General features: G+C 44.6%; 2 protein-coding genes across 7 annotated transcripts in view; both read left to right on the top strand.

Annotated features, from left to right (window-relative positions):
* The window catches only part of arhgap46a (Rho GTPase activating protein 46a), a 31895-nt gene extending 22860 nt beyond the window's left edge, over positions 1-9035 (top strand). For 2 of the 3 annotated variants that reach the window (XM_084440546.1, XM_084440548.1), the window contains exons 4-10: positions 2400-3090; positions 3382-3474; positions 5711-5784; positions 6095-6294; positions 6921-7012; positions 7102-7271; positions 7412-9035. In XM_084440546.1, the coding sequence (XP_084296672.1) occupies positions 2400-3090; positions 3382-3474; positions 5711-5784; positions 6095-6294; positions 6921-7012; positions 7102-7271; positions 7412-7606 (1515 nt within the window). In that variant the 3' untranslated portion in view covers positions 7607-9035. The remainder of the gene's footprint in view (positions 1-2399; positions 3091-3381; positions 3475-5710; positions 5785-6094; positions 6295-6920; positions 7013-7101; positions 7272-7411) is intronic. The other variant, XM_084440547.1, reaches the window with a different exon arrangement.
* Positions 9036-9842: 807 nt separating this feature from the next.
* phf20a (PHD finger protein 20, a) lies at positions 9843-26472 on the top strand. 4 transcript variants are annotated; one of them, XM_084440507.1, is made up of 19 exons: positions 9843-9944; positions 10982-11060; positions 12385-12485; positions 15066-15246; positions 15379-15463; positions 15619-15695; positions 17899-18346; positions 18492-18680; positions 18851-18901; positions 19006-19272; positions 19440-19631; positions 19818-19916; positions 21981-22136; positions 22536-22717; positions 22909-23008; positions 23190-23385; positions 23490-23919; positions 24711-24900; positions 25275-26472. In XM_084440507.1, exons 2-19 carry the CDS (start codon positions 11028-11030, stop codon positions 25415-25417), a joined length of 3120 nt encoding a protein of 1039 aa, XP_084296633.1. In that variant the 5' UTR covers positions 9843-9944; positions 10982-11027; the 3' UTR covers positions 25418-26472. The 4 variants fall into 4 exon arrangements, with proteins under 4 accessions (XP_084296633.1, XP_084296634.1, XP_084296635.1 ...); XM_084440508.1 differs by having other exon boundaries at positions 15066-15237; XM_084440509.1 differs by lacking the exon at positions 21981-22136.
* Positions 26473-27798: the final 1326 nt, after the last annotated feature.

The raw sequence follows: 27798 nt of genomic DNA on the forward strand, positions 1-27798 counted from the left end.
GAGAGTGTGTGAGTGTGTGTGTAGTAGATGCATGTGTACTGAACGTTTTTGGGTGCCGTATATCTGTTTGATAAACACTAAATAGACTTCGTAAATTCAACAGCTCCGACTTTTCTGATCCGTTTTAAACCTTAACTGTGTGTCTTTATTGTGGCATGGTCTGTTTACGCAGGGACTTTTTTGTTTGTTTGGATTTGATCTTGTTTTGTCTGGAGGGACTCTGGCAGGTGCCTTTACAGTACTTCATTCGATGGATTACAGAATTCGGCTAGATTAGCGAATTTAGTTTCCCTGCGCAAAATGAGGCCATGCAAAGCTCCATGTTGTTGTTTCTGGGACACGCAAAGCTCCAGGACAAAAGTATTTGGGTATTTTGTGCCAAATCCAATTATCATATGTCTTTCAGTGGTTCAAAGAAAAGAAAGAATGGGAGCATAGTGAGGATGTGGATTATAGATTGTTAGGTATAGTAACTGGATAGATTTGATCATGAACTTTTACTGGGACATGGAGTACACACTCACAATGTAATACATACACACATCACACACACACACACACACACACACACACACGATGGAGAGAGGAGATAACTCGCTGGTAGCCAGAAGATTTACTACAGGTGCACATGATTTGAGTTAAGGGAGCTATTTCACTCCCATGCACAGTTACATAAGCCTGCGTCAAGTTTGGAGCGTCAGAGTTGAGCCTCACAGAGCTGCTAATTCCTCTGATCTCATCAACATTCATCTGAATCACACCAATGCCCCTTGCTGAAACCGTAGCGGTATGGAAAACACAAAGGAAGACTTTTCATGAAAGCTATAAGGCATAAAAATAAGACTTGTAAGAAAGAACAGACTATAGGTCCCTTCCACGAACAATGGCTGCAACAGTCCCTATCATGAGTGTCCAAGCAGACGTCGGGCGCAACCAAGCAGCAAGCCAATCGTCCCAGTGGTACCTGTCACCCTCTCGCTGTCCCCCAGCTGCCCACCACGGCAGGGCCGCGTGCCCCAGCGCCAGCTCCCTGCCCGGGCTCCAGGAGGCTGTGCCAAGGCTGGGAGATCCGGGACATGGCGTCCCTCTAATCAGGAAGGAGGGCCGCTGGGGCCCATATGGCACAGACTTGGCAAGGAGGGGGGGGGGGGGGGGGCTGCAGCCGCCTCATTTATTCGAACTGAGAGTGGCCCCCTAAGCCTGTCCAGGAATGTTCTGCAGACCTGCTGTTACATCATGATACACTGTGGAATAGGCTACATTCAGACGCCGTTTTAAAACACACACACGCACACACACACACACAGATTAATTGGTTGGATAAACCCTTGTGGAAGTTTACTATATCAATCCATACTGGAAATTGGAACATTTTCTTCTTCTCTTTTTTTTTTTTTTACATAGACCTTGTGAACCCTGTGGTTTAAAGCATGTCCAGAAATAGCATTTCTCTTCACTGTGTAATCTACACAACTCACTAGGAAGGTTTGATGTTGAAATCTGGTTTAAGGGACTTGAAGACCTTAAAATGGCCTCCATTTCAGTGGAACTTTTATTCAACCGTGTTGCTGAATCACCAACACGTCCTGGTGCATCTGCCAGCTATCCGTCTGAAAGAGAAAGGGGAATCATGGGGAGCGTAACTCATACCTGTTATGTCCCCTAGCTCACAAACTTCCATCTGATCTCGTACACTTGACCCCTGCGACCCGTTCGAGACCACATGGCCATGAAGACGTGTATGCCAAAGCCAAGCCAGCCGTAGAGAACGTATTCTCGTTTGATCGAGAAAGCTAAATCTAAACTCCAGACTGTCTGGCACATTCGGGTCCCATATTACATCACGCTCTCATTGAAAAGATACTCTAGATGCTTTATGTTCAAATAGTAACTTCTTGCTTTGATTTGGCCGGATTTCGTGTTGTTCCTGGCTGTTTTCTTAGCGAAGCTGGATTAGTAGTTGTCCAGCTGAGCCCCGGTGGCCAGTGACTAGCGGGATTGTTCTGGGCTGAGATCCCTCCTGGGATCAGAAGGAGGTCCTGGATAGGACGCGTTCCTATCGCGTAGAGGAGGACGAGGTGGGTCGTGCCGGACAAGGTCGGGACCTTCTTATGTCAGCCGGGGGATACCTGTTCCTGAGCGAAGGGATCCATGTGGATATTTGAGGGATTTCGGGGGGGGTGCAGCTCCTTTCTGGCGTAAATTAATGTACCCGAACCTGCAACAAATCTCCCTGGAGCCCGAGCACTACGGAGCAGAGGAAAGAGAGCCCAGTCCGCACAGAGGGGACTGCTGCTGTACAGACACATACCACTGCTGACGCTTCCTCTACCCCTCTCCTCCTCTCCTCTCCTCCCTCTCCGTCTCTCCCTCTCCTCTCTCCCCCTCTCCCTGTGTAGGTGGGGACCCTGGAACTGCAGGCTCAGCTGGACATCAGGAAGAAAGGAATGGTGGATGGAAGAACCAACTCCCTGGGCCCCCACCACCCCGTCAGCCATGACAGCCAAGAGAGAGGAGAGGAGGGCGGGGGAGGAGGAGGAGGAGGAGGAGGAGGAGGACGAGCCGGCTCCTCCTACCAGCTCTCCTACGCCAGCTTGCGCCAAGCCCCGCCCCCGGACACGGGCATGGCGGACTGGGCCAGCAAGCACCTGAACATGCACACGCAGGGCCTGTTCCGCCGGCGCGTCTCCATCGCCAACATGCTGTCCTGGAACCGCGGCTCCATCAAGAAGCCCATGCTGGTGACCAGCGACCGCGCCGTCAGGAAGGAGGCGTGCGAGATGTTCAAGCTGGTCCAGGCCTACATGGGCGACCGGCCCTCGCGGCTGGACCGCCGCCACTCGGCGCTGCTCATCGTCACCAAGTGCTGGGGCATGCAGGGCCTGCGGGACGAGCTGTACGTGCAGCTGGTCAGGCAGACCACGGGCAACACCAGCCCCCGGAGCCTGGCGGCCGGCTGGGAGCTCATGGCCGTCAGCCTGGCCTTCTTTGCCCCCTCGCCCAAGTTCCGCTGCTACCTGGAGGGGTACATCCAGAGGCACACGGAGCCGGCCAGCGACAAGAAACGTGAGTCTCAGACTGAGCAACAGGGTGGGTCACCTTTCTCTCTTCTTTCCCTCTGTTTTTCTGTCATTTGCTCTGTCTGTGACATGTGGGTGTGTGTGTGTGTGTGTGTGAGAGAGAGAGAGAGAGAGAGAGAAACGCGAGTGTGACAGTTCAAACTCATTTCGCTTTCTCTTTCTCCTCTGGTTGCTTGTGATAAGTATTAGAATGTTAGCTTGTTCTGTTGTAACAATTGAATGTGCTCATTAAATTCAACTCAAATTTTGAGTTCCTGGAGGCCATTCTTAATCATTCTTTGTCATGTTTTCTGATTATCAGTTACTCAGTTCATACTAGACCAGCAGGACATGAAGCTGAAGAAGAATTCCAAGTCCAGAAAGAAACGAAAACAGAACTCTGATGAAGAGGAGGGTAGGTCTGGTTTTATGCTTTTTAGCCCGAGGCAAGATGGCCGGGATTTGTGTTTATATAGCTGTTAAGAACTAGCCTGTGTGTATGTTTCACAGCACGAGACTGCAATTATGTCTTCGTTGCAGAGAAATGGCTGCTAAAGTGAGAGCCCAACCAGTTTTTCCGTACTATTCAAAATGTCCGCTATCTCTGAAGAGATATCGCTCTCTGTGCAGGAAGTTACTGGAGTGGGATGGAAAGGAGTCTGGTGCAAATGACCATGTTCATTGTGTTTGCAAGGTTCCATACTTCCCTTGTCGACACAATGAATGGTTTCACATAGGACCAGAGCCAGGAAAAATGTAGGTTGGTTCAGAATGTCAGAGTTCCTGCAGATATTATAGACACAATACAGTGAGTCATTAGCGGCAGTCCCACATTGCATGTCAGTCATCAGTTTAGAGAAGCCTACTCATGGTACACAACCCCCGTTAGGACAGCCCACAAAGCCAGCGGTGATGATGTCATCAGAAAGGCACCCTCTCGTGCTGTAAACGGTGACCACACTGGTGGACCGCTCAAATAGTACATCAATGAGTCCAACACCAGATCCACACTCTGACCAACTCCAGTGACTAACCAGCCGTACGGAATGCCTACTCTTCTCCGGGGTGAGTAATAGGGGTCTTCAGAGAACGGAATAATGGCTTCAGAGAAAGAGCTATTGCCACGAAGCGGGCCGACCACCAGAAAAAGCCTCCTGTCCACCCAAACAGCTTAATGAGGCCTGCTATCCATGTGATGGATGGAGGAGTTGAAATGAACAGTGGTTAGTGTGACCACAGCATGGAGCAGCTGTGAGCAGAGGGGGTGGGAGGCACGTGTGGGGACTGGAGACCTCTTGTCTGGGCCTGGCTTTGGTTGGGCTGAGCCGGGTTGGGCCAGGCAGGCTAAGCTGGTCTTGGCAGACACTGGGCTGGCTTGAGGCTGGGCTGTCTTTCCAAGTTCAGAGACGGATGAGTGGGAAACAAGCCAAGACTGTGGTAGTATCCTGGACGTCCAAGAGAGACTCTTCTGAGATGTTGTTAGCACAGTCTTAACGCATGTGTAGACAGGTTTCATCACATCCTCAACTATGTGCAGAACACTCAGCCTTCTAATGAGAGTTTATTTGTACTTGGTTGCTTTGTTGTTGTTCTTGTGCTCTTAAAACAAGATGTTAATGTGGACCACCACTAGAGTCTTGGCTGGATACGAATAGGGCTCCGCTCTTTGCTTTTCTCACAGTAACAAAGTCATGGGAAAAAACGGTGTGTTTTCTCCGAGATCAAGGGAAAATTAGCGGTATGATCTCTAATTAGACATAATTACAGTCAAACTTGGGGAAATGAATGACAGTCGTGGACATGCATGGGGTCACCTGTTTGCTATAAATCCAAGGGCTTTGGGTCGAAGACACATTCCGGAAAGGATGTTTTTCTTCGCAGCACAGGGTTCTCCATCTGGTCGGGTTTCAGGCACCTGAGATGCTTCTGGGAACAGGAGAAGACCCCGTGGGTGTGATTGGGAGGCTGTGAAGGGGGAAGAGAAGGCAGTGTGAACCCAAGCTACTACTAGTACTAGTAGGTGGTTCACTGTTGTGATCAGTAGCGCATGGCTTGGGCCTTGTTCCATCACTCTAGGCATTATCACCATCTGTGGTTCATTTGTTTGAAATTATATCAGAGTTTTCCTCAACCAAACAGGATGTAACTGTAATTCATCGAATCACCGCCTTTAGGACTTGAGACAGGTTACAAGCAGGCAGTTGGGGGGTGTACCTCTCTCTCTCTCTCTCTCTCTCTTTCTCTCTCTCTGTCTGTAGTCTTCCACGTCACTCTGATAAATCACCTGAAACAGGATGTGTAGGCTGGCTCCTATCTCTAAGCGTTTGTTCAACAGGGGTAAATCTTCCTCGCTCTGCCGTGACTGTTCAGACAGCAGTGCTCTAATCCCCGTATGTCAGAATCAAACAGTCAACAAGTCTCTCAAATTACTGCTGTCGCACAGACATCTGCGGGACCAAAGTGCTTATCCTCTTTGTGAGGAAGTCTTTAACCCTGTACTGTACACATACGCTACTGTAGTGTGGTTGGAAACAAGTTCCTTGTAGGATTTTACTGTCTTGGCAGATGAATCTTTGAGGCTGTTAGCTGCAGTTGAGTCCCTCATGGCATGAATTACTCTTGTCTCACAGAGGTTTCCTCTCTCCTAACAGGCCTCCCAATCAGCACTTATGCTAAGTTCTGCTATCGCAAACTACAGAAGGTGGCCATAACTGGAGGCAAAAAGGTGAGATCATAATTAACTAGAGTGTCGGAGGTGGGGGTGGGGTACTTAAAAGTGCCAGGCAGACTTTGTCTATATGATTTTGTCGTAAATGTATTGGAGGAATACACATAGCTGTAGTCTTAGGCCTGCGGTCACACACAGACGTATAATTACAGACACAGTCACAGGCATAGACGTAAACAAAGACGCAGCCACATCAAATCTCAGATACTGTCGAAACCGTTTGACTAAGTCACAGGTGAAACATAAGTCACAGGTACAGACATGTCATGTCATTCACCCCCCCCCCCCCCCCCCTCTCCTCCCACAGGGTGTTCGTAAGCCCACCCTGGAGGAGATCGACCACAGCAGACGGGCCATCGTCACGCCCTCCCTGTTCGGCAGCTCTCTGGAGGAGGTGATGGAGAGACAGAGCGAGCTATTCCCGGACAGGAAGCTGCCCTGGGTGCAGGTGCAGCTCTCCCAGTACGTGCTGGCCCTGGGTGGAGCCCAGACCGAGGGCATCTTCAGGTGAGACGGGCAGGAGCCAATCACATCCTAAAGTGTTAACCTGTAAGGTTTAGGGTGGGGGGGGGGGCGTAGTGTACCATCAGGCATAACCGGGGACTTTGTGAGTGACTTTGTGTCTGTGTGTGTATACTGTGTACAGGCTAGGTGGGTGGTCTGCTGAGCAGGGAGAGTTTAAATGAATCTGCTCCTGTGTACTTGAGACAGACAACAGAGCAAACATAGCCCACTCTGCTCTGGAGCAGCCTTAGAGAACAGCTCTGCTTCGTTTCATACATTTGTAGATGCTTGTTTACATTCTTATTTGAGCAGGGCATCTCAGACACATAGGAGCTGTGCTCGGGTCTGGGATTATGTAGATTAGATTTAGATTAACTTCCCCTCTGGCTAAATATGTTATCCTACAATATAATATGCATTTGGTTAACATTATGCTCTATCTATGAATCCAAATAAATTGTGGGAAGATTTCTCTTCTGTTCTAATATACCTTATTATCCCATTTAGGTAACATTTACAGAGACTGGGTGGACATGAATTCACCACATCATGTAGAAAACTAGGCCAAGGGCTCCCCCTTGTGACCAAGCACTGTATCTAACATACATGTCCTCTGTATTGTTCTGTAGGGTACCTGGAGACATTGATGAAGTGAACGCACTGAAGCTGCAGGTGGACCAATGGAGAATCCCAGAGAATCTGTCGGACCCTAACGTACCTGGTGAATAAGACCAACCTACTATGTTATGATAATGCTATTATCAATGTGTGTGTGTGTGTGTGTGTGTTAACGCTGTCCTTCTCTCCTAGCCTCTCTGATGAAGCTGTGGTATCGGGAGCTGGAGGAGCCTCTCATCCCCATGAACTTCTACAAGCAGTGTGTCAGTAACTATGACGACCCGGTGGCAGCCATCGCAGTGGTGCAGTCCCTCCCTGAGCTCAACAGGCTGGTGCTCTGCTACTTCATTCACTTCCTGCAGGTAAAGCATCGAGAAAAAATACATAAATAACACAGTGCAGGCAAAGCATCAGAGCTAATAATTTGCTACTGTACTTTATCATGGCCTAGATGTTTACCATTCCTAATGGCTCATTGCTCCGCCCTCTTGATGATTCACAGGTGTTTGCCCAGCCTGCCAACGTGTCTGTCACTAAAATGGACGTAAATAATCTCGCCATGGTGATGGCTCCGAACTGCCTCCGCTGCCAGTCTGATGACCCGCGTATCATATTTGAGAACACGCGCAAGGAGATGTCCTTCCTGCGAATGCTCATCGTTCATCTTGACACAAGTTTCATTGAGGGTGTCATGTAGACTCCTGGCTTCTCTGAAATCACATTTTCCTAGGTCTGCCATATTATGGAGCCACCTCCTCTAATTCCCCAATTCTAAGCACACACGTTGACACACAAACACTTACTCTGTCAAAAGCACACTGGAAATATTTTGGGGGTGTATAATTTCACCTAGAGGCAGGAACATGAGAGACAAGTAAACAAGACTTTCCTTCAGCATATCAACCACATTCACTAGTACTGTAAATGATATCGCCAGGCAGGACATAGGATCCATCCTCTGTCCTACTTTCTGACTGAAAAGAAGGATGGTAGACATGACTTGAGGCCACACTGATTGTTGTGAACTTGGATGCCAAGCCCACTGTGCTGGCACCATTAGAACTATAACAAACTTTGAAATCCCTGTAACTGGTTTTGTAACTGCATGTGACATTTCATTTTAATCTGTGCAGTGCTATGGTTTCACTGGATAGCTTGGTGTGAGGACGGATTTTGGTGGGGGGAAATGTCATCTTACTGCATCAGACAATGCCTTATTTATACAAAAAAGCAATGTTGACATCTGGCCATTTGTCAGGCTTAGCTGTCAGGTTTCTTACAAGTGTGTGTTTACACTCATGAGTGTCTGTGTGTGTTTGTGTGAGAGAGATACAGTCTTCTATTGTAATGTACAAAACAAGATATGAATATGAAAAATGACATGGAAAAAAAAGTTAATTAGTACTAAGCTTGCCTGTGATGTTTCCAGTAGTTGTATTAATTTCAGCCTGATCTGTCTTGCTTTACTATAATGGATGTTTCATGAGAAAATAACACCACAATATAGCTATTTTGATGTACTGTACAGAGCCTACATTTCAAAACACAAACTGGACACGTGTTTTGGTGATACGTTCAAAGTAAAGTGAGCATGATAGTGCTTTGCTTTAACAATTCAAATTTCAGACTGAAGCCCCAAGGATGTTGTGATTATCAATGTATGGGGTATATAATGTACTATTTCTCTGGGAGATATGTTAAAAATTATAATAAACCCATATTTGTACTCTGATTCCGTTTTCTCTGATTGAGATTACTGTCAGTTCTATTTTGTGTTATCTTTTGTCTCAGGTGTTGTGTTAAAACGGGTGTGACATGATAACTGCTCTTGGTTTCCCCTCTTTAAACGCTCAAAATAAGAATGGAGCATTCTAACTGTCAAGTACTCTGAGAATGTAGATAAGATGTTGTCCCCTTGGAGGCTTTGCCGGTGTAAATACATTCTGCCTGTAAATAGTCATAGATCCTTGACTGTATTTTCAATTGATCAAGGGTAAAGGTAAACCTTCCTGTTGTTTCCTGAGAGGAATACATGTTTTTGTAATTACTGTTCATTTCCCTGCTGTATGCGCCTGCTTTTGACAATAGTACTGATTCAAACCACTCTGTGTGCGTGTGTGTTGTGTACCCTGTTATTCTATGGAATGATTATTCATTACAAAATAAAGGTTTGCTCAATGAACCTGGCCATTTTTTATTTCTTCAATGTCATATAACATTGACCTATGAGAATGGTAGATCTTAAATTATATAAAATTGAATTACAATAAGGTTTATGATTAAATGAATATAACAGAGCAAATAAGGAACATTACAAAATATGATAGAGCTCAGGGGACATGGTTTAAGCCTTTTATTGTTCATGGTAGTTGTGTCTTATACATATGACAAACATCACTTGCATAGATGGCAAGAAATTATACCAAACATTAAGCTATCTTATAGGGCTTGGGAAAATGTAGTCCCAGACACGACCATCTTGTTTCTACACACATGTATCTATTCGTCTGCTTGCATAGGATTCTATGCAGTAGAGCCAATCAGACAAATAGATACACCTGTGTAGAAAGAAGAAGGTCGTATCTGGGACTACATTTTCCCAAGCCCTATACATACATGTATTTTATAACAACAATAGATTTCATTATGTGCCTAATTATTAGGTTTTAGTATTTTAATACTGATTGTCAATACAAAAAAAATACTTAGGCTACTATAGCGTCCATAAATACTGCAGTAGCATTAATCTCTAGCCCCTGTCTTCTGATTCCTCGACACTCTACTCTATTCAAATGATTGGAAAAAAGGCCCACAAGAGGTCCATGAGTTGCTTTCCCCACCGTCTCCAGCACTTCTCTGCGCATGCGTGTTTGCGACTCCAGCTCCCCGCGCCGCGCCGGTGGCTCGAGTGCAGCAGCAGCAGCGTGCATCGGAGAATTTCAACTGCGTGCACAGAGACACGGAGGCGGTGGCATAGGCGAGGATTAATCCTCACGTTCTGCACATTATCGTAAGAAGAGTGCCAGGAAAGCAAGGTAACAATACATATAACACACAGAGTATTAGAATCCGAAAGTTCTGTGGCAGAATATCCAAATTTAGGTCAGTTTTGTTGATACGTCAACAATGTACGGTGGCTAGCTAGTGAATGCCGCATGCCGCTTGATGGAGATGGCTCATTGAGTTCAAAAGAAATGTAACTTTACTTAATACTTCATAATAGATATTTCGTCTTCATTAGGGTTGTTTTTGAAAACATGGTACAATGTAGGCGAGTTTCGTTGTTGTTTGTGTGGAGGGCTCGGTGGATAACGTTGTGGGAAGTTCATCTCGCTGTATTTCCACGCTGTAAGGAAACTGAAACGGGCCTAGAGAGGAGAGGCCCCGGCATTGACTGTGACTGACAGCTTCAACGGCCTCTCAAATGTTTCGAATCCGCCCCCATTAGACCTATCGTCCAATTATCATTCTCCAAATCACTGACGTTACAGTGAACCGTATTTGACGCCATCCTACCAGTTATAAAACATCGGGACAATAAACTGTCCACTCCACTCTAGTAGTAGTTGGCTAACAAAAGCTTTGAGTGCAGGTGTAATTTGTTGTTGTTGAAAATAAGCAAATGTTATCTGCAGATATTATTCTCAACTTGACATTAGTAGCAAGGGATTTTCGTATCGAGATGACACATACACTGCTCTATTCAACAAAACCGTATTTGACCGAAATTTGACGTTAAACGAAGCGTTTAGGTTAAAGGTACGTTTTGCCCATGTTACCCAGCTACCCCAGCCGTATCTGGCACAAACAACATGCGCTTACCGCGCAATTTGCGTCACTGGCATAAGGTCACTCCTGTCTGTGGCTTGAGCCACTTTGTGCCACACCAAAACGAATGTTAACCCTGTTCTATCAGTAATACATTGTCAGTATACATATAGGTTATCGACTGTTATCGACATAATGGGTGTATGTCAAATTATCATTGGCAAAGCATATTTCCCAGACCTGCATTTTGCCCATTTTCTATTGTCTCCCATTGATTCAATATGTGGAATGTTCGCCTGACCAGAGGACACGTGGGCCAGTAGTGTGATATCCGGCTAGGTTGAGTTGAAATGGAATGTGCAGCTCAAACTCTCCCATCAAAGGTGAGTTATTTTAACACGTGATTTTATAATGCATTTATTAGCTCATCATTTGCCGATATGTGTTCTATCCGTGTTGATTGCTATTGGACACCAAGACCGGTTGAAGCTCTGATTGTATGCAGTTTCCACAAAGCCAGAATCACAATATGGACAATGGTCATCCATCATATTTTGTATATTTGGACTCATCTCATGAGTCTTATGATGTCAGCTATTGGTAGGCTATACACTGACAAGATTTTCCCATGATAGTGGGCAGGCTGTCTGGGAAGAGAACATAATGTGCAGATTTGAAGATAGTGATGGATAGTCTTGCTATTGCATTTTCAATTTCAAGTCTTTCTCCTGGAATCAAAGCTGGGTGTGAATATCCCCTGTGTGCCTGTCCAGCACATGCTCAGCTGAAGATGTAGGAATTCCCTCTTATTAATACCACCATAGGTGCAGCTATACCAATTTCCCAAGCTCACAGCCAACACCAGAGTGTGATTTACTCTGATTTACTCTGTGGGACATATGTGCTTTTAAGAACCAGCAGGTATTATTATGCTGTGATAGCGATTCCGTCTCCTCTTTCAGACATGTACCTAGGCTGAGTATTTTAAAGTTTGGATAACAGCGATATCACAAGGAGGAAATTCAGTTCATGGGACCAGCTGGAGACTGCGGCATAAATCAAATGTATGGAACTTGTCACCTATGGCAACAACAGCATTTATTCAGCTTGCTAGCAAGCTAATGTAGACAACTGGTGTGTCATAAAACAAAACAAAAAAACACGTAGAATCTCTAGAACAATCTACAGTATCACACAATGTGTCATACGAATGCCTTTAAAGCAGTGAACCTCAATGAGACGCAGACATGAGTGAAGCCAGTGTTCATACACCACCATGCATTGTGCTCTCCTGCGCTGGTCCTGTATCTGCCCACGGTCTGTCTGATTTCACCAATGAGTCATCATCGGTAGTTGGCTCAATTAGACCAGACCTTGGAATCCTCAGCTGAGCCATGATGTACCACCTCCCCTCCTGTTCCCGGTCCTTTCTTCCTGTCTGTTAGAACTCTGGCAGCTGCTTCCTTCTTCACTAAAATGACTTAAGACCCTAACAGACATTTTTGTCATTTGTTATGTAACCACTGATATTGATCTAGGCCCAGATTTTTGGGGCTTTATTTTATCTCCAATCCGATGCAGCCAAGATCAAGACCCCTGATTTTGCTCAAGAGCTCCATCCAGCGAGTCGTGTACTGGACCTGTATTGGGTGTGTCTGGTCAGTTTTGGTGGGTAACCAGGTGATTTGTGTGTCCGTCTGTATGCAGGAGGTGGATGAGGACAGGATGAGTAAGACACCCCCGAACCGAAGAGGAATCACCTTTGAGGTCGGAGCGCAGCTAGAGGCCAGAGACAACCTCAAAAACTGGTGAGTCATGGCCTTAGTCACTTGATCTCTCCACGTGATTTATCTTTTTTGTTGACTTGTGCCTGAGCTTGCTTTTTCTTCCATTCAGTCCACTCCTAGTCTTGTATAGACAGACCTAGGGCTGTGCAATATTACGAGTCTTACGCCGCCACCAAAGAAAATAATGTTTAAAGCTATTTATCTGGGCAGTAAGTGTTTATTTGCTTGTAAAACACTATAACACTATATATAAAACATTGGAATAAACACAAATAAACATGAATACAAAAATGGTAATAATACAAATATCTTAAGAATAAAAAAATAAAAAACAACAGTAACTGTCTGATGTAGGTTGGCAGTCTGAAGAGAGTCTCAGGCACTCTGAATTTAAAAAAATGAAGGAAAAAAATGTATTGAATCATGGACCAAAATATGAATTTCTTGTTTTTAAAAGAAGTTGATATTGACTGTAATGTTATATAGTGTTTTACAAGCAAAGAAACACTGTCCAGTTAAATAGCTTTAAGCCATTTTCTTAGGGGGCCTAAGACTTTTGCACAGTACTGTATATCGTTTTTAGATTATTCTGCCTCACCGTGCTGTATGAAAGGCACCAACACAGATTGTTTTGCTCCACCTTTATGCTCTGAAATCTGAGCTAAGGCCTCGTTCAGACGGGAGATCTGAGCTAAGGCCTCGTTCAGACGGGAGATCTGAGCTAAGGCCTCGTTCAGACGGGAGATCTGAGCTAAGGCCTCGTTCAGACGGGAGATCTGAGCTAAGGCCTCGTTCAGACGGGAGATCTGAGCTAAGGCCTCGTTCAGACGGGAGATCTGAGCTAAGGCCTCGCTCAGACAGGAGTGTGTTTGCACGTTGCAAAACGTGAGCCACCCACTGCCAGCTTGCAAATGTGACGCAGTGATGTCCAAAACTACAACACAGTCTATTCTAGCTGGCTAGCTTGGATAGTACAAACTTGGATGCTACAAGCTAAATGTTATAGAGAATAATGGGTCAATAATGGGGTTAATTCAATTCAGAACATGAAATAGTGAATCGAATCACAGCAGATGAGGGTATAACCTGTTGTAGCTTGATTTCTGGTGGAATAGTAACGATGTCCAACAATGATGTCCAACAACGATGTCCTTTGCTGAAGCACACGTTTTCTCCCTGCATCATATTTACAGACCAAATATCCAAAGCTGCCCCTGCTAATCACTTGTTAACAAAATATCTGAATAGCTGTAGTTAAGACATTTTTGTGGTTTAAAATTAGGATACTACGTTGCTCTTCAGCAAAACTCATGTCCGGTAGCTTTCTGTCAAATAATTTCTAAATAAAGGTCATGCAAAATACTTAAACTTTTGAGCTCCCTCATTTCATCCTTTACACAGTGAATATTGAACTGTGATATATTAACTTATATCACAAATATCTTAACTTGTATCACAAATCAAATCACAATATTTGTCTGAAATTACAATTAGGTATTTTCCCCAAATGTTTGAGCCCTACTGTATGCTTTCTAAAAGCACACATTATGCCAGCTTTCTTTAGTTCAAAGCCCGAAAATGTAGGGGTCTCTAATACGGCAATATAGCGGAATCTCTGTAAAATAAAAAACCTACAGAAGAAGCACGAGAGGAAGTACACTTATTGTTATTTGTCAATTTGTGTGAACTTCTCAACACTGTAAATGAGGGGAAACTAGTGCTTTACGAGTATAAATAAAGGTATGAAATGAAATATTGTGATATATTGTTATCAAGTAGGGGCTTCACGATTCTCACATCCACAATAGGATTTGATTTTCGAATTTAAGGTCACGATTAAATTCAATTTTAGATTTTATTTAAAAACCAAAATAGCTGCTCTGACGTTTATGCCATTATTTGGCCATCTTGATTTGTAAAGACGTTCCAACAAAGGTCCCCACTCCAGGTCGAAAGAAGCATTAGCTTTCACTTCAGCTTCATATGCTTCTTCTCTAGCTGTAGCCAACTGTAACATTGGCAACACTAGCTAATGTTTAGCTAGTACTAAACCTGAAGTATGCCATTAGTGTATCACGCAGCTACAAAATTATCTAGAACACAGCTAACATTAGCTATAAGTGAGTTAGTTAGATAAAGCTAGCATAGTCTTCAGCCAAACGGCTGGCTAGCTAGCAGCTTCATAACTTAAGCTAGCCAGCTATTCTATGAACGTCCATTTGGCTGTAGACCTATAATAAATAAAATGCAGCTTTCTTTCTCTTTTTCTTTGATTGTCCATGTTTTGTCCTTGTGTGAGGGAGCTAAGTGACATCCGGTTCTACATGTCATCGCGGAGGACGGCAAAAAGTTAAAATATTCTAACTTTGGACGGCAGTGCCATCTACCGTTGCCATCGCCGGCATTTTCTGCTGGGCTCATTAGATTTTACCGTCCTGCTCTCGTCCACCAAATTAACATCAGGTTTGCCGTTACCGTCTGCTGGATTCCATCTGAACGCAGCATTATCCCCAAAACCTACATTCGTTGGGTCAGACTAATCCACTCCCATCTAATCCATTCCCATCTCAACGACATCTGCCTTCTTTCCTTCTCTATAAGGTATCCGGCCAACATAGAGAAGATCGACTACGAGGATGAGAAGGTGTTGATCCATTACCGGCAGTGGAGCCACCGCTATGACGAGTGGTTTGAATGGACCAGTCCCTACCTGAGGCCCGTGGAGAGGATCCAGCTTAGGAGACAGGGGCTGCAGGAGGACTGTCCTGTCCCTGTAAGCCATGTACTCTGCACTCTTACTAAACCTTATATTTATATATATATATATCTCTGTCTTTATCCAATTATGTTTAAGGATTTCCATAGAAAATCCTGCACCTCATCTTATGATTTGTGGACCTTTTTTTTTCTCCAGGGATTTCATGTGAACGACAAGGTCCTTGCCAGTTGGTCCGATTGCCGCTTCTACCCTGCCAAAGTCTTGTCAGTGAACAAAGATGGTGAGTGTGTCTGAATATCTGTTTTGGAACTGATGCCTCCGCGACCCGACCCCGGATAAGCGGATGACGATGGATGGATGGATGGATGGAACAGAGATGTACTGTGTTTACTTTCTCAGCATCATCTTATCAGTCTGATCTCCATTCTCCCACAGCATCCTACACAGTGAAGTTTTACGATGGCGTGGTCCAGACGGTAAAGGGGATTCACGTAAAGCCTTACGTTAGAGAGGTAAGCAGCACTGTTTCCATCTCAAGGCTGTCATGGTCTGGTGTCACTGGCCTAATCAACAGGCCAAAGATTTTTATTGTACATCTTATACTATAAGGCAGGGGTCACTAATAGGCGGACTGCGTTCCGGACCCAGACACCGTCCAATCCGGACCCGGACTAAAAAACGCTAAATTAGGACAGCGAAAATGGGGATTTTAATGAAGTGTCTTACGTGTTCATTTCCCCCAGGGGCAGTTCAAAACCAGCATGTCTGATATGTAGAGGCAATGTGAAATGTCACTATGAGACAAAGCACGAAACTTTTGAACAGCAGTACCCTACATGTGTAGATCTCACTTCTCTTACTGGACAAGAGAAAGTGGGGGAGTGGGATACAAGAGGGACAGAAAAGGAGCTGTTGATGTGTTCAGACTGTTGATGTGAAATAGTTAACAAATAAATAAGAACGGAAAATCAAACTACACTTCACTTCATTTTTCTAAAATTAAGCACTTTATGTTAAGATGTACCTTTTTTAACTAGCTCCTTTTTCCTCTGTGCGCGCTACCCCTTTATAATGGAGGTCTATGGGCCTCTGCTAAAAACTATGATAAACATGCATTTTCAAGGCAGGAAGCGCAGGGTGTGATCTTACTGGTTTCATTATGCTGTCGTGAAATATATCGCATTCTCAAACCGAATATTGAAACAAGCTCCATTTGAGCCAGAACTATTTCGCCGAACGCACTACACCATACCTTTCGCACTGTAAACTTCCGCCGCGGTAAAGCTAGATGATTGTTTACATCCTCCTGGCCATGCCTAACACGTCAACACATGGGGATGGCGATTCATTTCACAAGACAATGTTCTACTGAGACCGGTAAGGGGCTTCCTGGTGCTTCCTGCCTTGAAAATGCATGTTTATCATAGTTTTTAGCAGAGGCCCATAGACCTCGATTATAAAGGGGGTGCGCGCACAGAGGAAAAAGGAGCTAGCTTACTACTGCACGGATCAGTTAAATGTTGGTGTGTACGGATCGATTTCATTGAGGACAAAGCGACATTTGAGCTAAACTTGCTATGACAGCGGCGTTCCCCTTAAACTGGCCAGCCAAATAGTACAGATATTGCATTAATTGTACTTGTATTCATGAGGTAATTTATATGTCCAAAAACCATAATGGCTTATTTGACCTTTGACCATGATGGCTGATTTGACCTTTATCCAAAAATGTAGTTTTGCGTTTTGCCCTGGAGGAGAGTATAGGCCTATTTTATTTTTAACTACAGCCCTTATTATACTTGAAATTAGAAAATAACATTTGTTTATAGTAGCCTACCCTCCAGTTAAATGTGAAAACTGAGAATAATTATTGTTGAAATACTTATTAAATGTACTTTGTTTATTTGATTTGAAAGTCAGTCGTTCACCATACAGACGTTGCACTGCTACTTCAGTATATGGCACTGAATCATAATGCGCACAGTGGCTTGAGGATGTCAACACAATCAAGCAAGCACTGTATGTCAATGAAATGAGCAATGCTGATCACACATTCAGGATTAGCTATTATTTGCAGAAGGGAAATATGTCACATAGGCCAGTGGTTCTCAAATGGGGACGTGTCCCCCTAGGGGTATATTGGAGTACTGCAGGGGCTACGAATACCCCTAGGGGTACTTTGGAGTAAGTGAGACTTTTTTCAAATGTTAATTTAAAACAATATATATTATAATAGGAATAATAAAACATTTATTGTTATACAAATATACATTTTAAATATAAGTTTGATAAACCACATTTTATATTCAATAATCTCCACAACATCAGCTAAAGCACTCGAGGCTTCATGCGGTATCTTTGCTTGTAGTTAAAGCCAAAAAGCCATACAGCATAGCTGAAGACCTACCAGGCGTACTTCCAAATGCTGTTGTATTGACCGAGACTATGCTGGACAAAAACACGGTATATATAAATTAAAAACCTGTCAGGGGGTTCTTGGCTGAAAACATATTTCAATGGGGGTACATTATTGGAAAAGGTTTGAGAACCACTGACATTGGCTATATGTGAACTTCCCGTACACCACATTCCTGCCTCACCACCGGACCTTGGTGTGAGGACATTTTATTTAACTGGACCTCTTTGAATTTGAATTGAATACCTCCCAGTATTGAGAAATTGGTTATATCCGTCTATCTCACTGTCTTCAAACAGAGAGGAGGAGGAGGGAAGTCTCGGTCCACTGACGGGAACGGCGTCAGGAAGCCCCAGAACGGAAGGGACAGGAGGTCTCAGGAGAATGGAGGCCCCAAGAACAAGAGAGCCAGACGCAGTACCTCTGACCAGGAGGAAGACAGCAATACTGAGGATGATGAGGAGGATGATGACGAAGATGAGTGGGAGGGAGACGAGAGGTGCAAGAGAAAGGACTGTGGAGAAGATGGCACCAAAGAGAGAGCACCCACAATAAAGCAGGCGGAGGGTGTAGCCCAGCAAGCAGGACAGAACAACCTCAGGGATTCAGTGAAAGAAACTGGGCACTTGAATGGAGTGAAAGTGGAGGAGGAAGACGGACCAAGTGAAGGTTATCATTTGAATGGAGGAATAACGAAAGAAGACATGGAAATGACTGCTGACCACAAAGACAAGGAACAGAAAACGGGTAGGAGGTGGTTTAACGGTTTTTCTCAGAAAGTTGCCTTCAAACGAAAGAGTTATCTGCACAATCTCGTGTACAAATGGCGGCAATCTATGGTATACAGAAACGTGACTTTGTAACCTCTGATTTATCTTCTCATGTTGTGCAGATGCAAGCTCTCCTAGTGAAAATAAGCAATCTACTGAGTCACCACCCGACCCCGTGTTAAAGACGGTGCCTGGCACAATGTCATCCATCGCATCCACCAGTGACAAAAGGGAACAGAATTCGTCCATTCAACCAGATAACTCTGTATCTTCAGGAGAGGTGCCACCAACCTCAACGGTGATCCCCAAACGTAAGTGTCTGCTGTCAGCAGATGTGAAGTTTTACTCTTGAAGGATCTGTTTACATTTCAAGTTAATAGCACAGAAGATAATGGGCATATTACTTATATTTCAGCGTCAGCCTCTTTTTGCAGAATATTTGTTCTCAGCTCATACAATATCTGTTTTGTCTTTGTTCCAGCGATTAGAAAGCAAGGCTTCCACAACCCTAACCGATTCAGCAGAGAACCATGTGAGTGCTCTCACCGTTCCAGAGTGAACACTGTTCAGTTTACCACTCCTGTCTCTGCCGTCTGTCCATCCTTTCTCACATCTTACCCCAATTAATTTTCTCAGTGTACAGAGTCATCAAAAACCAACCTCCGCCTGTCCTGTCCATCAACCTGGACCACAACCCCTTTAAATGCAGCTCTCCGGGCTGCCCCAAGTCCTTCCGCAAGGCCAAGCTGCTGCACTACCACATGAAGTACTACCATGGGGAGGACCAACCTCTGGAGGACCTCAGTCCCACCAGGAGTGTCCAGACCCGGGCTTCAGAGAAGCAGACCTCGCCCACCACCTTCGAGAGTCCCAAGAGGAGGCGCACCATCTCTGCCTCAATGCGTAAGTCCCTCAGTGCCTCATGCTGTCTTCAAACTGCTTTAGTTTCCTCGTTACACTCGCCAGAAGTCTTAATGATTAATAACAATTGCATCTGCACTACATTTCTGTCTTGCAACATCTTTGCATACCAGGCATCTCCTATTTGCTTTTTGTTTTGTTGTCTCAAGATTCCACAGTGCATAATCCCAGTGGAGTTGAATTGAAGACAGCAGGCCGGCGCACTTCAGCGCCCCCTGCTGTTAATTCCCCAGGTCAGCAGCAGAGGGCGCTCTTGAGGGAAAAGAGCAAGGAAAACCAGCTGGACAGGAATGGGTGCAAACCGCTGGAGAAGGAAGGGGAGAAGAGTGGCCTAGATCTAGGTCTGTATGACATGAAGAGAAACGGAAATAAGAGGGCATTTTGTGGGTGGTGGTATTATTAATAGGCTATGGAATTTGTTGGTCAGAGATTTTGATAAAGAGTCAACATTGGTTTAAGCTACCACAGTGGTGTTCCTTGGCTGGATGACGCAGCTCTGATCCTTTGGTTTTTGTCTGTCACTTCAGTGTCGGTGAAAGAAAGAGACCGACTGAAAGATAAGAAACCCAAAGACTTCCTCCGCATTAAACTGAAGAAAAGGAAGAAAAAAAAGAAAGCCAAGTCTGGTAAGTAGTTTAACCCTACAGCTCTGCATGGGCTTCCTGCAACTCTACTGCAACTGCATGCACACTGCTGGCAACATAGCAGGGCATGGGGGCACTCCTGAGCCTCCAGACCTCATCCCCTCCTCCTGGTGGAGCAGCACTACTGGAATGTCTGTCTGGTGTCCTCGCTATTGGCCTTGCCTACATGATGTCATCAGTAACACAATCAGTGGATTTGGTCCCATCTTCTTTTCAAATAGATATCATACTGGTAACCTGCCTTAACATTGTTGTTTTTTTTTAACTGCCGTCGATTTGTTTATTTGGCTAATGTATGGTTAGGGCTGACAAGGCAGGACTGTTACGTCAGCTTGTTCTTAACTAGCTCACCATTTTGTCTAAAAGTGCCACTTAACACCCCCAGTGTTTTATATTTGACACCAACTAGGGCTGGGCGATATGGCCAAAAAATTACATCTAATTTCTTTTTCAGTGTTATGGATAATTCACGTTAATAGATTTTTTTCTATCAACATGATCTCAAGATGAAACATGATTCAAAAATAATGTTCATAACTATAACAACAATAACAAAAAAGCTGCCCTTGCAAGAATGTCTGTGCATTATTTATAAAAAATAAAAATAATTTAAATAAAAGAAAGCACCACTGGTAGGCAATGACTGGAGAAACATTCATAATGAATATATTCCAACAAACAGTTTGAATTTTGAATTTTTGTTAAGCAAGAAAGGTCTCCAGTATGCTCTCCTTCACACCAATGGAATTGGGACGGGAGCTAGCATCGGAATGTCCAAGAGACACACATTGCTCCCATTCCACTGCATGCAAATGTTTCAGCTTCTGGAACAGGTTTGTCATGCTGCCATTTTTAGTTCTAAGTAGAGTTTTTATAAACCTTAGACAGCACGGTGGTCTGTTCCACGTCAGACCTTACAAAACTGAAATATTTCCATATCACTGAGGAAACATTACCCTTCTTTGGTATTATTTTGTCATCTTGGCAGCTGTGGGTGCCATTACTCAAGCTTGTAGTTGATAGGAAAAGCTCAGACGTGCAGACATCTCCAAGGAAATGGCAACAACCTACATTGAAGCAATAACTAATGAGAGGGTGTGGTATATGGCCTATATACCATGGGTTGTGCTGCGGTCAACCAGCGCAACCCGTGGTATAATGGCCATATACCACAACCCTCGAGTGAGTTATTGCTTTTATACAACGGTTACATCATCAGGAAACATTTATGAGATAAATACCTATTATTTCAGTGTCTTAATATCGATTTTAGTAAACTCAAGAAAGGTAGTTCCTAAAACTTTCACGTTGCTATGGAATTTCAAAACGACGAACAATTAGCCCTAGCAACCAACCAAACTAATGCTCCTGACCAACCTGGCTAGCCATGAACGAAGTGTAGCTTACCTGCAACTGCGAGTGACAAAAGTGATGATGATAAACCGGAGTGGTAGGGATGGATAGAACAGGACGGATAGAACAACTCAAAATTTACATTGAATGTTTACATTTTTCTTGAGGAGAAACCATAATGTAACCAACAGACGTGTACACGATGGAACTAACGTTTTTATAGGCAGTTATAATTGGCACAGTAATATTTCACAAAACGAAGAGGCTTTGCCTATGGTATATTGTGGCATATACAACAGCTCTTAACCAATCAGATTGAGAGGTCGGAACTACCCGTTGTATAATACTGCTGTAACTACAGAGAACTGCTGGTACTGGCGTTTGAGTGACATCAGAGGAAGCACTAATCTTGATTTCGAATCAAATTAATTCAAGATATCGCCCAGTCCTAACACCAATCAATATTGATCTCCTTCACCTTGGATTTTGATTGACGTGTGTGTGCAAGACTACTTCGATCGACCCATCTTAGATTCTGGCTGGTGGTTGTGGAGAGCAGTTTATCTATTCTTTCTGTGTGTCATATCTGTCCACCTTGGTGTCTGTGTGCTCTAGTTTGTCCACTCTATAGAGTAGTTCTTGTTTGGTGATCAGCATTTCAAAAGTTGACATATTTATGTTCTTTATTAACAGAGTACACAGGTAGTGAGGAGAATATTGACATCTCAATATTGGGTCTTCAGTCCAAATTGAATTTGCCACTCAAATTCGCCCTCTCACACAATCACAAGTCTGAGGCCTACCTCTGCAGGCCGGGATACAACCAGTCAGAGTACATACACGCGAATGGTGGGTATCTGTGTGTGCGTGTGTGTGTCTCTCTCCCCTGCCATTTTCTCTGCTTGGATTCAATCCATCAGCCATTTGTCTCAGATTTTGTTTTGTGCATCTGTGTTGATCTGTATCAAAATGTTCTTAGGCATTATCTTTGCAGATATGTTGCCGTGACAGGTCTGTAAACCAGATCTGCTGTCACTGTTTAAGATGGATTTTCTGGTTTATTGGTTGAATCCAGGCCTTTTTCTCTGTTGCTTGCTTTATGCTATTCTGTTGTGCACACTGCACAGTAAGATATTTAGCTCGCCTAACTTTTCGAAGCATACGGTATGAAGGTTGGTCAGGTTGAATTACTGTTGCTGTATGCCGTTTTTAATAGTGAGCCCCCCATCTATCCTTGACTCTTACTAGATGAGGATAGTGTCAGTGATTGGTCGACTGACAGCTGTGGTTGGAGCGAGGAAGAGGGCGCGGAGGAGCTGGACGTGACGACTCCACCCATGAGTCTGGACTCTGTTGCTGTGGAAACGAACGATCAGGAGATAGTGCGCTGCATCTGTGAGGTGGAGGAGGAGAATGACTTCATGATCCAGGTGAGATGCCCAGTGGTTCGGTGTTTCCCCTCCACTCCTAGAACTGGAGCTATAATCCAGTAACCCTACGCCACCTAACGCATGTCTTAAGAGACCAGATATTTTGATCCCTATTGGTGTCAGCCACTTCAACGCTTATCTAGTTGTCAGTATTGAGGCTCAAATGTAACATGTGTCCTGTCTCCTCTCAGTGTGAGGAGTGTCTGTGCTGGCAGCATGGCACCTGTATGGGCCTGCTGGAGGAGAACGTTCCAGAGAAGTACACCTGCTTCATCTGCAGAGACCCACCTGGTGAGACCAAGCAGCACACTAGGGGACACTGGCCAATAGGGAGGAACCAATATGTCTTGAGTAATACACACACTGGAGTAATACACACATTAATGACAAATACACAAAATCACAAACAAACTTACGAACAAACAAATAGATAGAAACAACGAGTCTGAGTGCCGTGTCATCTGTCGTCCAGGTCAGAGGCAGAGTCTGCGCTTCTGGTATGACCGTGATTGGTTGAGCAGTGGCCACATGTACGGCCTGTCCTTCCTGGAGGACAACTACTCCCATCAGAACGCCAAGAAGATCACGGCCACGCACCAGCTGCTGGGGGATGTCCACCATGTGATGGAGGTGATCAACGGACTCCAGCTCAAGATGAGCGTCCTACAGTAAGGACCAACATAACCTGTCCACCTTGGTCTGGCTACAGGAACATGTGCAGTGTGTGTAGTGGCGTCATTGTACACTACAGTGTCCGTTTCTCCCCTTCTAGGAGCCACACCCACCCCGACCTGCGGCTGTGGTGCCAGCCCTGGAAGCGGACAGAGAGGCCCTGGAAGAAGGAGGACTCGTATTCCGGGACGGACACGGCGCCGTCTCCAATGGCAACGGACGAAGACCGGCCCCACGGCGAAGTTCTGTCGGCCGCTCTGGAGAAGCTCAGTCGGGCCGCCTCGTCTTCGTCGTCCTCCTCCTCCTCGCCCTACATGTCCTTCCAGGACTCGTACATCAGCAGCGAGCACTGCTACCAGAAGCCGCGGATGTACTACCCCGCCGCGGAGCAGAGGCTGGTGGTGGAGACGCGCCGGGGCTCGGAGCTGGAGGACAGCCTGCGGAGCACCGAGGACCTGCTGGAGAGGGAGCAGCGCTACGGGGGCATGCTGGACACCGACAGGCCCAAAGCCCTCAGCGCCGTCACCAAGGTCAGTCGGCCAGGCAAAACTCTACTGGGTACTTGCTGTTCACATAGCAGTGTACTAGGCTATACACTATATTAGAGCGTGGGAATGAATACAGCTGTTATATACTTAAGCAATTGACCACTCGAGGCAGTGGGTTACAGGGGATTTTACCACAGCTACGGGGCGTTGTTAGGCCCGACGCGATAGCGTAGCGGTTACTACATATATATATTCACAAAAAACACTCAGTAGTAACATTCAATCATTTAACTACTGATCATTCTTATCATTTTAGTATTTACAAAATCTTCCGCGATAGGCTATAGTTCTGAATTAAATGGTTGCCAGGCAACATAGGCTATCGTCTTTTTGGGTTGGCCTTGTTCACATAAGCAATAAGGCATAATTCGGGTGGTTCACGTTTATTTGAATATTTCCAGCCATGGTGCAGTTATTAAAACAGTACTCCAGAGCACTTTTTTGCTGGTAGGGGTGTGGAAGTGTTGGAGTCAAACTGATGAGTGCGTTATTGTAATAGGATACGAAAAAGGCGAAGTTGCAGCGAGTGGTCGCTACGCAAAACAGCCTACCGCTTGATTTTATCAATGGCCTCGTCAATGAGATTGACGGCGCATTAATACTAATTGTTATGCGGTCGCAGCCGTGGGTTACAGAGTATTTTACCACGGCTGCTAGCCAATCAGAATCAAGTATCCAAACTCTCCGTTGTAGAAGATGTATTCTATAACCTTTCAGGGAAAGATTTGTTTTTGACCAGTGTGTTTTTGTTGTGTCTGTGCATCTGACCTTAGGCATCGAACGCTGGCTGTTGGTCCCAGGCAGAGGTGAAGCAGGAGGAGGGCGTGCCCTGTGGCGGCGTGGGCGGAGCCCCGGACAGTAGTGGGCAGCGGCAGCAGTGGCAGATCAACCTGCTGGATCATATAGATGCGGTGCAGGATGATGTCACACACAGGATGGACTTCATCGAGAGGGAACTGGACGGTGAGTCACGGGGGGGGGGGGCTCCCAACTACCTCCCTTTGTTTACTCTTTAGAAATACTTGTTCCTGACATAAATAATGGTTTGAAATGAAATGACATTCCTCAAGAGCTCGAGTTGTCTTTATACATCACTCTACAAGTTTCCTCAATGGCATGTTTGGCCATGTTGGTGATTGTTCTTTAAATAAAAAATATCAAATAACACTTTGTAATAAGTCTGTGTTGAGTTGATGAAATTTAGATAAATAATCACAAAGCTGCTCTGAATTCAGCATGAACCTCAGAGGGTTACGTATTTGTCCAGGAGAGCCGACCCAATGTGAACAGATCTGTTTTTCTTGTTTGACACATGCTTCTCGTTCTCTGTCCCTCAGTGTTGGAGAGCTGGCTAGACTACACAGGGGAGCTGGAGCCCCCGGAGCCCCTGGCCCGTTTGCCACAGCTCAAACACCGAGTCAAGCAGCTGCTCTCCGAGATGGGCAAGGTGCAGCAGATTGCCCTGTGCTGCTCCACATGAGGGCGCCAGAGAACAATGGCACCGATTCTCCATGCGGCTCAGCAACACTCAAAGACAATGCAGAGAAATACTGAGTTGGAACATTCACTGGTCTACTGAGGGAGGAGGTATGGAGAAATGTATGGGCGTTTACTTTCAGCATACTGTTAGATGGGGCCACTCTATGGCATGAGGTTCAGCTTGGGTTTCTCCTCTAAAAGGCCTTTTCATCTGCAATGGTAATGCACTATAAAGAGCAAGCATTCTGGTAAATGATCAAGCATACAAAAGGAGGCAACCTCTCAGTCAATGCTATAGAAAATACCATGGGTTTCTTAGTTCTTATTGGAACCATATCAATGCCTTTGTCTGGGCAACTGTTCAAAAACTTGCCCTTAACGGAACCTTGAACCGTACATTCAAAGACCTGGACTGGTAAACAAGCCTACAAACAAGGCTACTTCTGGTCTCATTTGACAGCCATAAGATTATCTAAACCATTACTCTTGTTTTCTTTTATCAATATTGTGAAGTATGTAGAATTTTGTTTTCCAAAGCATATACTTGTTAAGCTTATATGTTTGCTGATGTGGACTTTGACAGAGCACAAACTCTGAGGTTATATAGGGAGTGAAATTACAAAGTATATTCTTATATAATGGCACTGTATGAGTATTTGCTTCAGTAAAGTTTCTCTCTTCCTATTCAGAATTGAATGCCACAACAGTTTCAGGGAACCAAGGTTAAGTTTCATACTTGTTTCATAAGTTTCATACACTGTGAAGTTATTTTTTGTCCAAAATCAAAGGTGGTTTATGACAACCGAAATGTCATTTTCATATTATTTTAATGGTTATACTTGTTTGGTTTCTTTCCTGCGCTATTTTCATTGCTGTAGTGTACTGATGTTTAACTGTACCCCCCTCCCATCTCCTCTTGCAATGTTGCAGTAGCATTTGACCTTTGAGTCGCTGCAAATATATGTGGCAATTAGCATTTTGTGCACTGTTGTCAGTGATAAAGACTCCTGTGACAGATTTGTACATTTCCTTTTCCTATACTTGGTTATTGTCTCACCTGTACTGTTTAGTTGCAATATTTTGTATCTGTAAATACAGCATTCAAAAATGTTCTCCTTGGGATGTCTTTGTATGAAAGTTATTTTTTAAACAGTCAAAAGGGATCATGCTTTAATGGAGGCTATTGTAGGCTACTATATTGCACTATTGACAAAAGCAGATATGCTGATACATAAACTTATGGGTCAAAGACTTTTCAAAGAGGTTTTAAAAGTAGCAAAAAGCCTAAAAGGATTTAGTGTTAATTGGAGAGTCACTTGTGCCCATATCAGTTATTTTCAAGAGTAAAGCCAATAATTCATATTTATACAGTAATTGTAGGCTGTTAACATACCTTAGTCACAAGGTATTTATCCATGTATAGACTGGCAGAAATATCTGCCAACTTACCAAATAACTACCACAAGGTTTTTTACAAAAACGTCTTGCCTTACACTGAAAAAATGCAAATACAGTTAATCCGGGAAGTATTCACACACCTTCACTTTTTCCACATTTTATGTTACAGACTTATTCCAAAATTGATTAAATTATTTTTTTCCTCATCAATCTACTCACAATACCTCACAATGACGAAATATCTTGGCTGTGTTTCGGGTCGTTGTCCTGTTGGAAGGTGAACCTTCACCCCAGTCTGAGTTCCAGAGTGCTCTGGAGCAGGTATTCATCAAGGATCTCCCTTTATCTGGACTAATCGCCCAGTTTCTGCTGCTGAAAAACATCCCCACAGCTGCGACCACCATGCTTCACCTTAGGAATGGTATTGGCCAGGTGATGAGCGGTGCCTGGTTTCCTCCAGCTTGGCATTCAGGCCAGAGTTCAATCTTGGTTTCATCAGACCAGAGAATTTTGTTTCCCATGGTCTGAGAGTCCTTTAGGTACCTTTTGGCAAACTCCAAGCAGGCTGTCATGTGCCTTTTACTAAGGAGTGACTTCTGTCTGGCCACTCTACCATAAAGGCCTGATTGGTTGAGTGCTGCAGAGATGGTTGTCCTTCTGGAAGGTTCTCCCATCTCCACAAGGATACGCAGGAGCTCTGTCAGAATAACCATCGGGTTCTTGGTCACCTCCCTGACCAAGGCCCTTCTCCCCCGACTGCTCAGGGCAGCCAGCTCTAGGAAGAGTCCTGGTTCCAAACGTCTTCCATTTATGAACGATGGAGACCACTGTGCTCTTCCATTTATGAATGATGGAGACCACTGTGCTCTTCCATTTATGAATGATGGAGACCACTGTGCTCTTCCATTTATGAATGATGGAGACCACCGTGCTCTTCGGGACCTTCAATGCTGCAGATTTTTTATTGTATCTTTCCCTAGATTT

The sequence above is a fragment of the Borostomias antarcticus genome (genome assembly GCF_949987555.1).
Source record: "Borostomias antarcticus genome assembly, chromosome: 7".
NCBI lineage: Eukaryota > Metazoa > Chordata > Actinopteri > Stomiiformes > Stomiidae > Borostomias > Borostomias antarcticus.

What these genes read in the sequence shown, in the direction of transcription:
- phf20a (XM_084440507.1), top strand. Translation starts at nt 11,028, where the DNA reads ATGGAATGTGCAGCTCAAACTCTCCCATCAAAG. An exon ending in AGAGACAACCTCAAAAACTG is followed by an intron (nt 12,486 to 15,065) that starts GTGAGTCATGGC and finishes CTTCTCTATAAG; the next exon opens with GTATCCGGCCAACATAGAGA. An exon ending in CATCTGCAGAGACCCACCTG is followed by an intron (nt 23,009 to 23,189) that starts GTGAGACCAAGC and finishes TCTGTCGTCCAG; the next exon opens with GTCAGAGGCAGAGTCTGCGC.